This window comes from Macaca nemestrina, chromosome 10 (assembly GCF_043159975.1).
Source record: "Macaca nemestrina isolate mMacNem1 chromosome 10, mMacNem.hap1, whole genome shotgun sequence".
Taxonomy (NCBI): Eukaryota; Metazoa; Chordata; class Mammalia; order Primates; family Cercopithecidae; genus Macaca; species Macaca nemestrina.
Genome location: NC_092134.1, coordinates 38,119,706 through 38,135,910, shown reverse-complemented (window position 1 = coordinate 38,135,910; position 16,205 = coordinate 38,119,706). Strand labels below are relative to the sequence as shown.

The following is a 16,205-nucleotide window of genomic DNA, read 5'->3' as shown; positions in this document are numbered from 1 at the left end:
CAGCTATAACCCCAGCTGACAGCCAACAATAAATGCCAGATACTAAGTGAACAAGTTTTCCTTTTTCTTTTTTTTTTGTGGAGACGGAGACTCGCTCTGTTGCCAGGTTGGAGTACAGTGGTACGATCTCGACTCACTGCAACCTCTGCCTTCCGGGTTCAAGTGATTCTCCTGCCTCAGCTTCCCAAGTAGCTGGGACTACAGGCACGTACCACTGCGCCCGGCTAATTTTTGTATTTTTAGTAGAGACGGGGTTTCACTGTGTTAGCCAGGATGGTCTCGATCTCTTGACCTCGTGATCCACCTGCCTCAGCCTTCCAAAGTGCTGGGATTACAGGCGTGAGTCACCGCACCCAGCCTGATCAAGTTTTCAGATGATTCCAGTGTCCAGCCTTGGAGTCTTCCAGCTGAGGCTCCAGACATCTGGGAGCAGAGACTAGCCACCCTTGTTTTATCTTGTCTGAACTCCTGACCCGAAAAAAAAAAAAACTATGGAGACAGAAATAATTGTTGTTTTAAGCCACTAAATTTAAGGGTAACTTATGCATTCAATGTAAGTAGGACAGATACTTTCAGAAGAATACCACTGACTGCCTTATAGAGAGATATTCAATACATTTTTTTTTTTTTTTTTGAAACGGAGTCTCACTCTGTCGCCCAGGTGGGAGTGCAGTGGCCGGATCTCAGCTCACTGCAAGCTCCGCCTCCCGGGTTTACGCCATTCTCCTGCCTCAGCCTCCCCAGTAGCTGGGACTACAGGCGCCCGCCGCCTCGCCCGGCTAGTTTTTTGTATTTTTTAGTAGAGACGGGGTTTCACCGGGTTAGCCAGGATGGTCTCGATCTCCTGACCTCGTGATCCGCCCGTCTCGGCCTCCCAAAGTACTGGGATTACAGGCTTGAGCCACTGCGCCCGGCCTCAATAAATATTTTGTAATGAAATAAATATTGTCAAGTTAAATTAAATAAAATGAACCAGGCATGGTGGCTCGTGCTTATAATCTCAGCTACTTGGAGGCTGAGGTGAGAGGATTGCTTGAGCCCAGGAGTTCCAGCCTGGGCAACATAGTAAGATCCCATCTCAACTAAAAAAATAAACAAATAAAAGCTGGGTATGGTGGCTCACGCCTGTAATCCCAGCACTTTGGGATGCCAAGGTGGGTGGGTCACTTCAACCCAGGAGTTTGAGACCAGCCTGGGCAACATGGCGAAATCGCATCTCTATAAAAAATGCAAAAATTAGGCCGGGTACAGTGGCTCATGCCTGCAATCACAGCACTTTGAGAGGCCGAGGCAGGTGGATCACCTGAGGTCAGGAGTTTGAGACCAGCCTGGCCAACATGGCGAAACCCCATCTCTACTAAAAATACAAAAATTAGCCAGGCGTGGTGGCATGAGCCTGTAGTCCCAGCTACTCGGGAGCGTGAGGCAGGAGAATGGCTTGAATCTGGGAGTCAGAGGTTGCAGTGAACCAAGATCATGCCACTGCACTCCAGCCTGGGCAACAGAGCAAGACTGTCTCAGAGAAAACAAACAAACAAACAAACAAACAACAAAAACAGGCCAGGCATGGTGGCTCACACCTGTAATCCCAGCACTTTGGGAAGCCGAGGTGGGGGGATCACCTGTGGTCAGGAGTTCGAGACCAGCCTGGCCAACACAGTGAAACCCTGTCTCTACTAAAAATACAAAATTAGCTGGGCATGGTGGCTCACACCTGTAGTCCCAGCTACTCAGGAGGCTAAGACAGGAGAATCGCTTGAATCCAGGAGGCGGAGGTTGCAGTGAGCCAAGATCGCGGCACTGCACTCCGGCCTGGGCGACAGAATGAGACTCTGTCTCAAAAAAGAAACAAACAAATTTAAAAACGAAACAAAAATTATCCGGGTGAGATGGCATGGGCCTGTAGTCCCAGCTACTAGGGAGGCTGATGTGGGAGGATCACTTGAGCCTGGGAGGTCAAAGCTGAAGTGAGTCATGACTGTGTCACTGCACTCCAGTCTGGGTGACAGAGTGAGACTCTGTCTCAAAAAAAAAAAAAAAAAAAAAAAAGACAAATAAAATAAAATAATAAAATGTTGTCTCAGCTTACCAGTCAGGAGGCACCATGCTTCCATCCACTTCCCAGAATGTGTTTTTGCCATTCATTTCAGTAGTATATACAACCCATCGGTGACGGCCTGAGTGGAAAGACGAACATTTAGAAAGAAAAACTTTTTTTTTTTTTAAAGCATAGATGCATAATATCAAAGAAGACAACCTTTTTATTAAAAAAAGACTTTGTGTGATCTTATATAAGAGAGCTATTAGAGGAATAACACCCTGGGTGAATTCATGAAGGCAAGCTCCAGGACGTGTGTGGCAAGCTTTAATCAGCAACCTGCACCAAAGACTGAGATGATTCACTGCTCTGGAGGGGCTCAGGCCTTTCCCGGAGTGGAGAATCCTTGCTTCCCTGCCAGCTCCCCAGAGGGAGTAGCAGATAGGACAGGAAAGTGTGTTCCCGGATGTTCAGGGTATTCAGAAAATAAGGTGCTCCTCTTGCGACTGGGGCAAAAACACATTTGTAGCAATCATACTTGAATTCTACGTCTCCAAGTAAGTATTTTTTTTAAACCACCCCAGATCCTTTTGGAAATTTGTGAATTATACACAATAAGCAAACATTAGAAACGATGGTTAGGTACACAGGACACCTCATGTCATCAAAATAATATGGCTGCATTCCTCATTTAGGAAATTTCTGAGCACTAGTTGAGGGGCCTAACCACTATTTACACTATTGGGTCCTTAAACTGAGCAAAGACTTGGGCTTTGTCACTTATTATCAGTGGTTGTTAGGCAAATTTCATGAGCCTCAGTTTCTTTATCTATTAAAAGTGGATGACTATACCTACATCTTAGAGTTGCTGTGAAAATTAAATATCACATACATTCACCTAGTTCAGCATCAGCCACATAAGCGTATAATAAATATTAATTCCTTCTACCCCTTCCTTACTGTTCTTACCTGCCAATAGGGAACACTGAATTTGTTCATTCCTATGATGGATTTTAAACCAATAAGCAAAAGGTAATCTGCATTTCATTTACAGGGTTTTCCTAGATAAACATATAATCAACAAATATTGACTACCGGTACTTAAACATGACCCCATCTCTTTTTAAAAATACAGATTTCAATAAACATTTACTGCTTCATTTAGAGAAATCAATCTTAAGAATAGCTAACTAAAAACAAACTATAATTCAATGAGGCACGGGAATGTGCAGGCAGACGGAGGAGACCTTGGGAAAGGTTTCATAAGTCAAGACCTGACAATACAGTTAGGCTATAATGATGGAGGTGGGCCTTAACAATCTCTCCCTCTCTGTCTCTCTCTCTCCGTATTTCTTGAAATGTTAAATGCCTATTCTCAGACTCAGCTTTATTTATTTATTTATTTGTTTACTGGAGATGGAGTTTCGCTCTGTTACCTAGGCTGGAGTGCAGTGGCGCAACCTCGGCTCACTGCCTGCAACTTCCCCTTCCTGGGTTCATGCAATTCTCCTGCCTCAGCCTCCCGAGTAGCTGGGACCATAGGCATGTGCCACCATGCCTGGCTAATTTTTGTATTTTTAGTAGAGATCAGGCCAGAAATTTATTTAAACACATACATGTAGTTATAAGCAGGTTCACAGTAGCATCATTCCTAATAGCAAAAAGCCAAAAGCAACCTATGTGTCTATCAACAGTAACAGGATTGAAGAAATAATGGTTCTACCATACACTGGAATGTTGTGTTGCTGTTTTTAAAAATGCTGTGCATTTTTTTTTTTAAATAAGCAAACACAACTGGCTGGGCACGGTGGCTCACTTCTTAATCCCAGGACTCTGGGAGGCTGAGGCAGAGGGATCACTTGAGCTCAGGAGTTCGAGACCATCCTGGGCAACACAGTGAAACCCTGTCCCTACAAAAAAATACAAAAATTAGCTGGGCATGGTGGCACACGCCTGTACTCCCAGCTACTCTCAAGCTTGAGGTGAGAGGATCACTTGAGCATGGGAGGCAGAGGTTGCAGTGAGCCGAGATCACACCACTGCATTCCAGGTGGGGCAACCGAGAGACCCTGTCCCAAAATAAAAGAATCTTAAATATACATAAAGACTAAACTATTAAAAGAGTTGCAAAATTAAAAGGGGAGAGAGCTTTCATACACCAAATATATATATACACATACATATATAGGTACACACACACACACGAGATGGGGGACATTGTGAGACACTATGTTGCCCAGGCTGGTCTTGAACTTCTGGCCTCAACTGATCCTCCCACCTTGGCCTCCCAAAGCACTGGGATTACAGGCATGAGCCACCATGCCAGGCCCTAATTTTTTTTAATTAGCAAAAATAGGAATATTTCCAATGCAAGGGAGAAAAGAAGAAAGGAGTATGGCTGCGGTGGCTCACGCCTGTAATCTCAGCACTTTGGGAGGCTAAGGTGGGCAGATCACGAGGTCAGGAGTTTGAGACCAGCCTGACCAACATGGAGAAACCCCATCTCTACTAAAAATATAAAAAATTAGCTGGGCATGATGGCGCATGCCTGTATTCCCAGCTACTCAGGAGGCTGAGGCAGGAGAATCGCTTGAACCTGGGAGACGGAGGTTGCGGTGAGCCAAGATCCTGCCATGGCACTCTAGCCTGGGCAACAAGAGCAAAACTCCGTCTCAAAAAAAGAAAAGAAAAGAAGAAAGAAAGGAAAGAATGTAATGTTATACTTTGTAACAGTAAGTGAGAAGTAGAAAGAATAATTACCCCAGGTTCTGCCATTAATTACTTAAGTCTCTTTGATTAAGACAGTTCCTTGTGACTGTTTCTTCATCTATAAAACAACAGTGTTTAGACAATCTCTTAAAATCTATTCTAGGTCTAAAATTCTGTGATTTATGTGAGTATTAAAAACATCATAACTAGGTGTGGCAGTATGTGCCTATAATTCCAGCTCCTCAGGAGGCTAAGGCGGGAGGATTGCTTGAGCTCAAGAGTTCAAGACCAGCTCAAGTAAAATAGTGAGACCTCATCACACACACACACACACGCACACACACACGCACACGCACACACATAAATAACAAAGTACATCAGATGTTTACTTCTTATAGACCAACATGCATCCAAAGCAACCACACATGGTTTACACATTCCTGAGAAATATTCCTAACTGCTCAATGACTTACCTTCTTCATCTGTAAAATGGGGGCACAGGGAGCACAAAAGTGCCTATCTCAAGGAGATGTTGAAGATTAAAGTAGATAATGTATGTTTTTGTTTAGCACAGCACCTAGCACATGGTAATCACTCAATAAATGCTAGGTAATTATATTTCACATTATACATTGTTCCCCTGGATGAAGACTAATTGCTTTTTCCTCTTTGATACTTTTCATCTCAATCAAGAGAGTATTTTTTTATTATTATAAAAGTAAAAAATGCGGCCGGGCGCGGTGGCTCAAGCCTGTAATCCCAGCACTTTGGGAGGCCGAGGCGGGCGGATCACAAGGTCAGGAGATCGAGACCACGGTGAAACCCCGTCTCTATTAAAAATACAAAAAAAAAAATTAGCCGGGCGCGGTTGTGGGCGCCTGTAGTCCCAGCTACTCGGGAGGCTGAGGCAGGAGAATGGCGTGAACCCGGGAGGCGGAGCTTGCAGTGAGCCGAGATCGCGCCACTGCACTCCAGCCTGGGCGACAGAGCGAGACTCCGTCTCAAAAAAAAAAAAAAAAAAAAAAAAAAAAAGCACATGGGAGAAAATTCAACAATTCAAGAAGGTACAGGTTGGGTGTCTCTAATTCCAAAAGCTCCAAGATTGGAAACTTTTTTTTTGTGTGCTGGCATGACACTCAAAAGAAATGCTCATTAGAGCATTTCAGATTTCAGATTAGGGATGCTAAACTGGGACATATAATGCAAATATTCCAAAATCCAAAAAATCTAAAATCTGAAATATTTGTGGTCCCAAGCATTTCAGGTAAGGGATACTCAAACTTTAAAAAAAAAATAGTAGCAGTCACAGTGCTAATATTGACTGAGCACTTATTATGTGCCAAGCATTAGGCCAGTGGTTCTTAAGAGTTGGAAATTTTGCCCCCAAGGGGACATTTGGCAATGCCTGGGACATTTTTGGTTGTCAGTCAGGGCCGCTGCTGCTGGTCATTCTATGATGCACAGGACAGCCCCTCACAAGAAAGAATTATCTGTCCCAAAAAAAGAAAACTACAAACCAATATCCCTGATGAACGTAGATACACAAATCCTCAACAAAATATTAGCTAACCAAATCCAACAGCATACCAAAAAGATAATCATACATCATGATCAAGTGAGTTTAATACTAGGGATGCAGGGATGGTTTACCATACCCAAGTCAATAAATGTGATATACCACATAAATAGAATTAAAAATAAAAATTGTATGATCATCTCACCAGATGCAGAAAAAGTATTCGATAAAATCCAGCATTCCTCTATGATAAAAGCCCTCAACAAAATTGGCACAGAAGGGACATACCTCAAAGTAATAAAAGCCACATATGACAAACCCACAGCAAATGTCATACTGAATGGGGAAAGGCTGAAAGCATTCGCCCTGAGAACTGGAACAAGACAAGGATGCCCACGTTCAGCACTTCTATTCAACGTAGTACTGGAAGTCATAGCCAGAGCAACTGCATAAGGGAAAGAAATAAAGTGCATCCAAATTTAAAAAGAGGAAGTCAAACTGTCGCTGTTTGTTGATGATACGATCATATACTTAGAAAAGCCTAAAGACTCATGCAGAAAGCTCCTAGACCTGATAAATAAATCCAGCAAAGTTTCAGGATACTAAATCAATGTACACAAATCAGTAGCACAGCTATACACCAACAACAACCATGCTGAGAATCAAATCAAGAACTCCATCCCTTTTACAACAGCTGCAAAAAATAAAATAAAATACTTAGGAATATACTTAACCATGGAGGTGAAAAATCTCTACAAGGAAAACTAAAAAACACTACTGAAAGAAATCATAGATGACACAAATAAATGGAAACATACCCCATGCTCATGGATGGGCATAATCAATATTGTGAAAATGACCACATGGCCCAAAGCCATCTACAGATTCAATGTAATTCCCATCAAAATACCATCATCGTTCTTCACAGAACTAGAAAAAACAATTTTAAAATTCATATGGAACCAAAAATGAGGCCACATAGCCAAAGCAATACTAAGCAAAAAGAACAAATCTCGAGACTCCACATTACCCGACTTCAAATTATACTATGAGGCTACAGTTACCAAAACAGTATGCTACTGGTATAAAATAGGCCAATGGAACAGAACAGAGAACTCAGAAATAAAGCCAAATACTCACAGCCAACTGATCTTCAACAAAGCAAACAAAAACATAAAGTGGGGAAAAGACACCCTATTCAACAAATGGTGTTGAAAAAACTAGCAAGCCACATGTAGAAAAATGGAAGTGGATCCTCATCTCTCACCTTATACAAAAATCAACTCAAGATGGATCAAAGAGTTAAATCTAAGACCTGAAAACATAAAAATTCTAGAATATCACTTCAGAAAAACTCTTTCAGACGCTGGTTTAGGCAAGGAAGTCATAACTAAGAACCCAAATGCAACAAAAACAAAAATAAATGGTACCTAATTAAACTAAAAAGCTTCTGTACAGCAAAAGAAATAATCAGCAGAGTAAACAGACAACCACAGAGTGGGAGAAAATATTTGCAAACTATGCATTAGACAAAGGACTAATGTCCAGAATCTACAAGGAACTCACACAAATCAGTAAGAAAAAAACAATACCATCAGAAAGTGGACAAAGGACATGAATAGACAATTCTCAAAAGAAGACATACAAACAGCTAATAAACCTATGAAAAAAATGCTCAGCATCACTAATTATCAGGAAAATGCAAATTAAAACCACAATGAGATAGCACTTTACTCCTGCAAGAATGGCCATAATTAAAAATTCAAAAAATAATAGATGGTAGTGTGGATGTGGTGAAAAGGGAACACTTTTACACTGCTGTTGGGAATGTAAACTAGTACAACCACTATGGAAAACAGTAAGGAGATTCCTTAAAGAACTGAAGGCAGAACTACCATTCGATCCAGCAATCCCACTACTGGGTATCTACCCAAAGAAAAATAAGTCATTACATGAAAAAGACACGTGCATACACATGTGTATAGCAGCACAATTTGCAATTGCAAAAATAAGGAACCAACCTAAATGCCCACCAATGAATGAGTGGACAAAGAAAATGTGGTATATATACACCATGGAGTACTATTCAGCCATAAAACAGAAAGCAATAATGGCTTTTGCAGCAACTTGGATGGAGCTGGAGGGCATTATTCTAAGTGAAGTAACTCAGGAATGGAAAACCAAATATCGTACGTTCTCACTTATAAGTGGGAACTAAGCTATGAGGATGCCAAGGTATAAGAATGATATAAACGACTTTGGGGACTCTAGGGGATAAAAGACTACATACTGGATACAGTGTAACACTGCTCGGGTGACAGGTATACCACAATCTCAGAACTCACCACTAAAAAACTTATCCATGTAGGCCAGGCACAGTGGCTCACACCTGTAATCCCAGCACTCTAGGAGGCCGAGGCGGGCAGATCACGAGGTCAGGAGATCAAGACCATCCTGGCTAACACAGTGAAACTCCGTCTCTACTAAAAATACAAAAAAAATTAGCTGGGCGTGGCGGCGGGCTCCTGTAGTCCCAGCTACTCGGAGGCTGAGGCAGGAGAATGGCATGAATTCGGGAGGCGGAGCTTGCAGTGAGCCGAGATCACGCCACTGCACTCCAGCCTAGACGACAGAGTGAGACTCCATCTCAAAAAAACAAACAAACAAAACTTATCCATGCAATCAAAAACCACCTGTACCCCAAAAACTATTGAAATAAAAAAACAAAAAATGAAAAGAAAGAATTATCTGCCCCATAGTGTTAACACTGCTGAGGCTGAGAAACCCTATATCACAGTAAGTTCCTCCCATTCACTTTTCATCTTTTAATACAGCTTTATGAGGCACTTATTATTATTATTCTACTTTACAGATGAGAAAACTGAGGGTTAGGGAAGTTAATTAAGTTAACCGGGTTACAAAGTTATAAAGTGGAGGGGCAGAATGTTGAATCTCTACCATCTGATTCTATGAGTTTATTGAGTTTCCTTCCAAAATTTAACATGTACACAAAAAGCATGTATTTTCTCCTTTTGAGGATACCAAACATTGTTCTGCAACCGGAATTTTTTTATATTACACATCTTTGACATCTCTCTATATTAAATTTATAGGTTTATATCATTCTTAACAACAAAGTATTCTAAAAAAATGTTTAATTCACCAGTATCCAACTTACGCACACTAATGTTGCTTTTAAAATTTACTAGCATGGTGGCTCATGCTCGTGATCCCAGCACTTTGGGAGGCTGAGACAGGAGGACGGCTTAAGCCCAGGAGTTCAAGACTAGCCTGGGGAACAAAGTGAGACCCCGTCTCTTAAAAAAATTAAAAAATTAACAAGGTGTGGTGGTGCATGACTGTGGTCCCAGCTACACAGGAGGCTGAGGCAGGAGGAAGGCTGGAGCCCAGGAGGTCATGGCTGCAAGGAGCCAAGATCATACCACTGCCTCCAGCTTAGGCAACAGAGTGAGACCCTGTCTCAAAACAACAACAACAAAAACAAACAAAAATGCTGCGGCCGGGCACAGTGACTCACACCTGTAATTCCAGCACTTTGGGAGGCTGAGGTGGGAAGCTCACCTTAGCCTAGGAATTCAAGACTAGCCTAAGAAACAGAGCAAGACCCAGTCTCTCCAAAAAAAAATTTTTTTAAACAATTAGCCAGGCATGGTGACACATGCCTGTAATCCCAGCTACCTGGGTGGCTGAGATAGGAGGACAGGTTGAGCCCAGAAAGTTGAGGCTGTTGTGAGCCATGATCGAGTCACTGCACTCTAGCCTGGGTGACAGAGCGAGACACCAAAAATAAATAAATAAATAAAATTTAAAACTATAATAAAACAATGCGGCCGGGCGCGTTGGCTCAAGCCTGTAATCCCAGCACTTTGGGAGGCTGAGACGGGCGGATCACGAGGTCAGGAGATCGAGACCATCTTGGCTAACACGGTGAAACCCCGTCTCTACGAAAATACAAAAAAAAATTAGCCGGGCGAGGTGGCGGGCGCCTGTACTCCCAGCTACTCGGGAGGCTGAGGCAGGAGAATGGTGTGAACCCGGGAGGCGGAGCTTGCAGTGAGCTGAGATCCAGCCACTGCACTCCAGCCTGGGCAACAGAGCCAGACTCCGTCTCAAAAAATAATAATAATAATAAAAAATAAAACAATGCTGTGATGTGTGTTTGGTTTGCAAGAATATTTGCAGATTTTTTTTTTTTTTTTTTTTTTTTTTCTGAGATAGAGTCTCACTGTCACCAGACTGGAGTAGAGTGGTGGGATCTCGGCTCACTGCAACCTCCGACTCCCCGGTTCAAGCAATTCTCCTGCTTCAGCCTCCCAAGTAGCTGGGATTACAGGCACACACCACCACGTCCAGCTAATTTTTTATTTTTACTAGCGACTGGGTTTTACTATGTTGGGCAGGATGGTCTCGATCTCCTGACCTCATGATCCGCCTGCCTCGGTCTCCCAAAGTGCTGGGATTACAGGCGTGAGCCACCACGCCCAGCGGAATTAGTAGTTAAAAGTGGAAGTGCTGAGACAAAGGATGTGTGCAATGTAAATTTTTACAAATGTTACCAAATTATCCCTCCAAAAAGACTGCATTAACCTATATATTTCTATGGCTTTGCCCACACTGGGATTTATCAGATTGAATACTCAAGGCTGGGCACAGTGGCTCACACCTGTAATCCCAGCACTTTGTGGGGGCCAAGGTGGGTGGATCACGAGGTCAGGAGTTCAAGACTAGCCTGGCCAATATGGTGAAACCCCATCTCTACTAAAAAATACAAAAATTAGCCTGCCATGGTGGCGTGCGCCTGTGGTCCCAGCTACTCAGGGAGGCTGAGGCAGGAGAATTGCTGGAACCCAGGAGACGGAGGTTGCAGTGAACCGAGATCGCGCCACTGCACTCCAGCCTGGCCAACAGAGCGAGACTCCGTCTCAAAAAAAAAAAGAAAAAAAAAAAAGAAAAGAAAAACACTTCAAAATGTGATAGGTGAAAAATATGTAACACTGTTTTTAAACTTGCATTTCTGTTGTTGCAAGTGAGAATGAACATTTTTCCATACCTTCATTGGCTATTTACTTTTCTTTTTTCTGTAAATTATCTTTTTTCATTTTCTATTGAGTTTTTCATCCTTTTCCAAGTGTTTTGTAAAAGCTCCTTGCAAAATATGGAAAACAGACTCAAATCAAATGCCAATCCCAATCCAATTATTCATACTAAAAAATACTGCACTCACCAAAAAATTGCTTGTTGTCTTCGTAGTATTTGTTTCCATATTTGTCTTCTCCCACTAATGTACCAACCTTCACATCATTTGTCCTGTGAATACCCAAAAGAAAACAGACATTTTAGAATGATTCTTAGTTCAAAACATAAACGGAAATAAAGTGAGAGTAACAACTTTCAGACACAAGGGCTGCTGCATCAACTAGCAAAACGAAGAAGTGCTGGGGATGGGAAAAGATGAATTGACAACTGATGTGCCCAAATTATACTAAAAATATAAATGTAGTCCCTTCAGATTACAGGACTACTTGTATCTACTATCCCTCAGCCAGGAGGCACTGGAGTTAGTAAAACCTTCAGGAAATCAAAAAGCCAAAGTATTTTATCTTACAACGATACGAAGGTCTCCAGGCTCTTTCATTCCACTCTGGGTCTTCATTTAGGTTTCCGCGTAACTATGCTGCTCCTGGGATCAGTGAATGTCAGGACGACCATTATTATTACCTTCAACGCCTTACAGAGAGGGTACGGCAGTGCAAGGATTAAAAAAAACTTTACCAAGGTCACTGAGTTAATGTCTTGTAATGCTCATTACTCTCCAGGGCGTGGGAAAAGAGTGCAGCCCAGATGCCCTTGCCTCCGTGTCACAGCTCTGACTCTACAGAGAGCTTCGGTCTTGTCTCGGGGAGATACGCAACAGAGACCAGCCTGGGGGTGGCAAGGCAGAGATTGGGGCGCTTGTCCTTGACAAGAGCTGTGGATTCTCCAAAGTGACCCGAGCGTGGGCCCCCTTCCAATAAATCAGCCAGCGAAAGTATAGCCCCAGAGGCCAAAAGCATGGCTCTGGCCGCCTACCTGAAAAGAGCCCGTAGATAGCCTCGGAGACCGCCGTGGCCGGTGAACTGCTGCAGCCCGCGTTTCAGGACCCGCACCAACTCCATCTTGCCCCGCAGGCCCCGCCTCCCGGGTGCGCCAAGCAAAACCTACCGGATGGAAGCCGCCACTCAGCCGCAGGAAGCCCAAGCCCAGAAGGTTCCCACGCGAACGCCAGACGCGGTGGCTCTGCGCCTGCGCAGAGCTAGGGCTTTCCTACACGGTCTTGTTCTGGCTTCCCAAGTAGGCAGAATTGGTTTCCCCTGGAAGCAAAGGTACCTTAAACTTTAGAGTTTTCAGAGGTTAAATCTAGAAGGCCGGCATATGCTGGAAAGCTCACGTAGAAGAGGTTTCCCCACACGGGAATTCCTCCTTTGGGAATTTCAGTTTCCTTATCTAAAAATAATTGGCTTTGGTGGGCGCGATGGCTCACTCGTGTAATCCCAGCACTTTGGGAGGTCGGGTTGGGAGGATCGCTTGAGCCCAGGAGTTCGAGACCAGCCTCGCCAACACAGTGAGAACTCTGTCTCTACCAAAAAGAAAAAAGAAAAAAAAAAGAAAAATTAGCTGGATGTGGTGGCGCGTGCCCGTAGTCCCAGCTACTCAGTAGGCTGAGGCTGAGATGGGACCATCGATTTAGCCTAAATAATTTCAATGTTACTTCATTTGTTAACCACAGTTCTACAAAGATAAACCTCCCTTCAACTATTTGGTTCCTGAGATACAATTAATATAGGAAAGGCAGTATAGGTGCTTGATTCTCTTACTTTTTTTTTAAATTTTAGAGACAGGCTTTCACTCTGTCACCCAGGCTGAAATACAGCGGTGTGGTCATAGCTCACTGCAGCCTCAAAGTCCTGTGCTCGAGCAATCCTCCCATTTAAGTATGTACCACCACCCCTGGCTAATTTTGTTGTTGTTGTTTTTCAGAGATAGATGTCTTGCTATGTTGCCCAGGTTGGTCTTGAACTCTGGCCTCAATTGATCCTCCTGCCTCAGCCTCTCAAAGTGCTGGGATTACAGGTGTAAGCCACGACACCCAGCCAATTCTTTCCCTTATGTATGTTTTCAAAGTAACAATTTATTTACTTAGCTTTTTTTTTTTTTTTTTTTTTTTGGTAGTGGTGGTTAAAAACACAAAATATAAAATTTACCATTTTAACCATTTTTAAGTGTACTGTAGTGTTAACTACATGCACATTATTGCACAACAGGTCTCTAGAACTTACTCTTCTTGCAAAACAGAAACTTTGTATCCATGGAACAACTTTTTCCTCTTCTCCATCCCCTGCCAACCACCATTCTACTTCTGTTTCTAAGAGTTTAATTTAGATACTTGATATAAGTAGAATCATGAGGTGTTTGTCTTTTAGGACCTGGCTTGTTTCACTCAGCATGATATCCACAAGGCTCATCCATATTGTACTATATGACAGGATTTTCTTCTTTTTATAAATGTTGAATAATATTCCACTGTATATATATATGCCACCCAGTTATCTGTCCATAAACATTTCTGTTGATTCTGCCTCTTGGCTATTGTGAATAATGCTGCAATGAACACAAGTGTGCAGATATCTTTAAGATCCTGTTTTCAGTTCTTTTGGATATACACCCAGAAGTGGATTGCTAGATCATATGGAAATTTTATTTTTTATTCTTGTAGGAATCCCCATACTGTTTTCCATGGCAGCAGCACCATTTCACATTACTGACAACAATGCACAAAGGTTCCAACTTCTCCACCTCCTCACCAACACTAGATATTTTCTGTGTTTGTTTGTATGTTTGTTTGTTTGTTCTGAGACAGAGTCTAACTCTGTGGCCCAGGCTGGAGTGCAGTGGTGTGATCTCAGCTCACTGCAACCTCCGCCTCCCGAGTTTTTTAGTTCAAGCGATTCTCCTGCCTCAGCCTCCCGAGTAGCTGGGATTACAGGTGTCCGCCACCACCCGCAGCTAATTTTTGTAATTTTAGTAGAGACGAGGTTTCACCATGTTGGCCAAGCTGATCTCGAACTCCTGACCTCAGGTGATCCACCCGCCTCGGCCTCCCAAAGTGCTGGGATTACAGGCGTGAACCACCGCGCCCAGCCTGTGTTCATTTGTTTTTCACAGTGGCCATCCTAATGGGTGATGAGGTGATAACTCATTGTGGTTTTGATTTGCATTTACCTGATTATTGATGTTAACCATGTTTTCATATGCTTGTTGGCCATTTGTATATCTTCTTTGGAGAAATGTTTGTTCAAGTCCTTTGCCCATTTTTGAATCGGGTTATTTGTTTTTTAGTTGTTGAGTTATAGGCATTCTTTATGTATCGTGGATATTTTCTCCCGTTCCCTAGGTCATCTTTTCATTCTGTTGATTGTGTCCGTTGCTATACAGAAGTTTATAAGTTTGATTGTAGCCCCAGTTGTCTATTTTTACTTTGTGCTTTTGTTATCATATCTGAGAAATCACTGCTAAATCCAATGTCATGAAGCTTCCCCCCTGTTTTCTTCTAGGAGTTTTATAGTTTCAGGTCTTACATTTAGGTCTTTAGTCCATTTTGAGTTAATTTTGGTATATAGTGTAGGGTAAAGGTTGAACTTCATTCTTTTGCTTGTGGATATCCAGTTTTCCCAACACTATTCTCTCCCCACTATGTAGCCTTGGTACCCTTGTCCAAGATCACTTGACCAAATACTTAAGAGTTTATATCTAGGTTCTCTATTCTGTTCCATTGGTCTATATGTCTGTTCTTATGCCAATACCACTCTGTTTTGATTACTGCATCTTTGCACAATGTTTTGAAGTCAGAAAGTGGGTTCTCTATTCTATTCCATTGGTCTATATGCCTGTTCGTATGCCAATACCACTCTGTTTTGATTACTGCATCTTTGCACAATGTTTTGAAGTCAGGAAGTGGAAGACCTCCGGCTTTATTTTTCTTAAGATTGTTTTGTCTATTCAGGGTCTTTTGAGATTCCATATGAATTTTATGACTTTTTAAAAATCTGCAAAGAAAAATGGCACTGGGATTTTGATAGGTATTGCAATGAATCTGTAACTTACTTTGGGTAGTATGGGATTTTAATTTTAACAATATTAAGTCTTCCAATCCACAAACATGAATGTCTTTCCATTTATTTGCATCTAATTTCTTTCAGCACTTTTGTAGTTTTCGGTATATATATAAGTCTTTTGCCTACTTGATTAAGTTATTCCTAAATATTTTATTCTTTTTGATGCTATTTTAAATGTGATTGTTTTCTTAATTTCCTTTTTGAGTTGTTCACTGTTAGTGTTTAGAAGGCAACTGATTTTCGTGTGTTGATTTTGTACCTTGCAACTCTGTTGAATTCATTTATTAGTTCTAACCAATTTTTGGTGGAATCCTTAGGGTTTTCCACATATAAGACCATGTCATTTGTTAATGGAGATAATTTTACTTTTTTGTTTTTTTTTTAAGGCAAGGTTTCACTCTGTCACCTAAGCCGGGGCTCAAGTGATCCCCCGGCCTTAGCCTCATGAACAGCTGGGACTACAAGCATGCAACATCATGCCTGGCTAATTTTTTAAAAAGTTTTTTGTAGAGATAGGGTCTTGCTGTGTTGCCCAGATTAATCTTGAAATTCTGGCCTCAAGCAAGCAATCTTCCCATCTCAACCTCCTAAAGTGTTAGGATTATAGGCATGAGCCACCGTACCTGGCCCTTCTTTTCCAATTTTCAGCTTTTATTTATTTATGTTTTGCCTAATTGCTCTGGCAAGGGTTTTTAGTAATATGTTGAATAGAAATAGCAAGAATGTACACACTTGCCTTGTTCCTGATCTTAGAAGAAAAGCTTTCAGT

The 16,205-nt window shown here is 42.1% G+C and overlaps 1 protein-coding gene and 1 long non-coding RNA gene across 6 annotated transcripts in view; one reads left to right on the top strand and one right to left on the bottom strand.

Moving 5' to 3' along the window:
- The window catches only part of LOC105483684 (NADH:ubiquinone oxidoreductase subunit A12), a 43,081-nt gene extending 30,571 nt beyond the window's left edge, over nt 1–12,510 (bottom strand). The window contains exons 1-3 of the mRNA XM_011744667.2: nt 12,354–12,510; nt 11,509–11,591; nt 2,090–2,177 (exon numbers count right to left, since the gene is read on the bottom strand). Coding sequence (XP_011742969.2) covers nt 2,090–2,177; nt 11,509–11,591; nt 12,354–12,439 — 257 coding nt within the window. The 5' untranslated portion in view covers nt 12,440–12,510. The remainder of the gene's footprint in view (nt 1–2,089; nt 2,178–11,508; nt 11,592–12,353) is intronic.
- The window catches only part of LOC105483685 (uncharacterized), a 58,694-nt gene continuing 54,997 nt past the window's right edge, over nt 12,509–16,205 (top strand). For 3 of the 5 annotated variants that reach the window (XR_988484.3, XR_011608957.1, XR_011608956.1), the window contains exon 1: nt 12,510–12,646. This is a non-coding gene — a long non-coding RNA (uncharacterized lncRNA). Of the gene's footprint in view, nt 12,647–16,205 lie in introns of all 5 variants that reach the window. The other 2 variants (XR_988486.3, XR_011608958.1) reach the window with 1 other exon arrangement.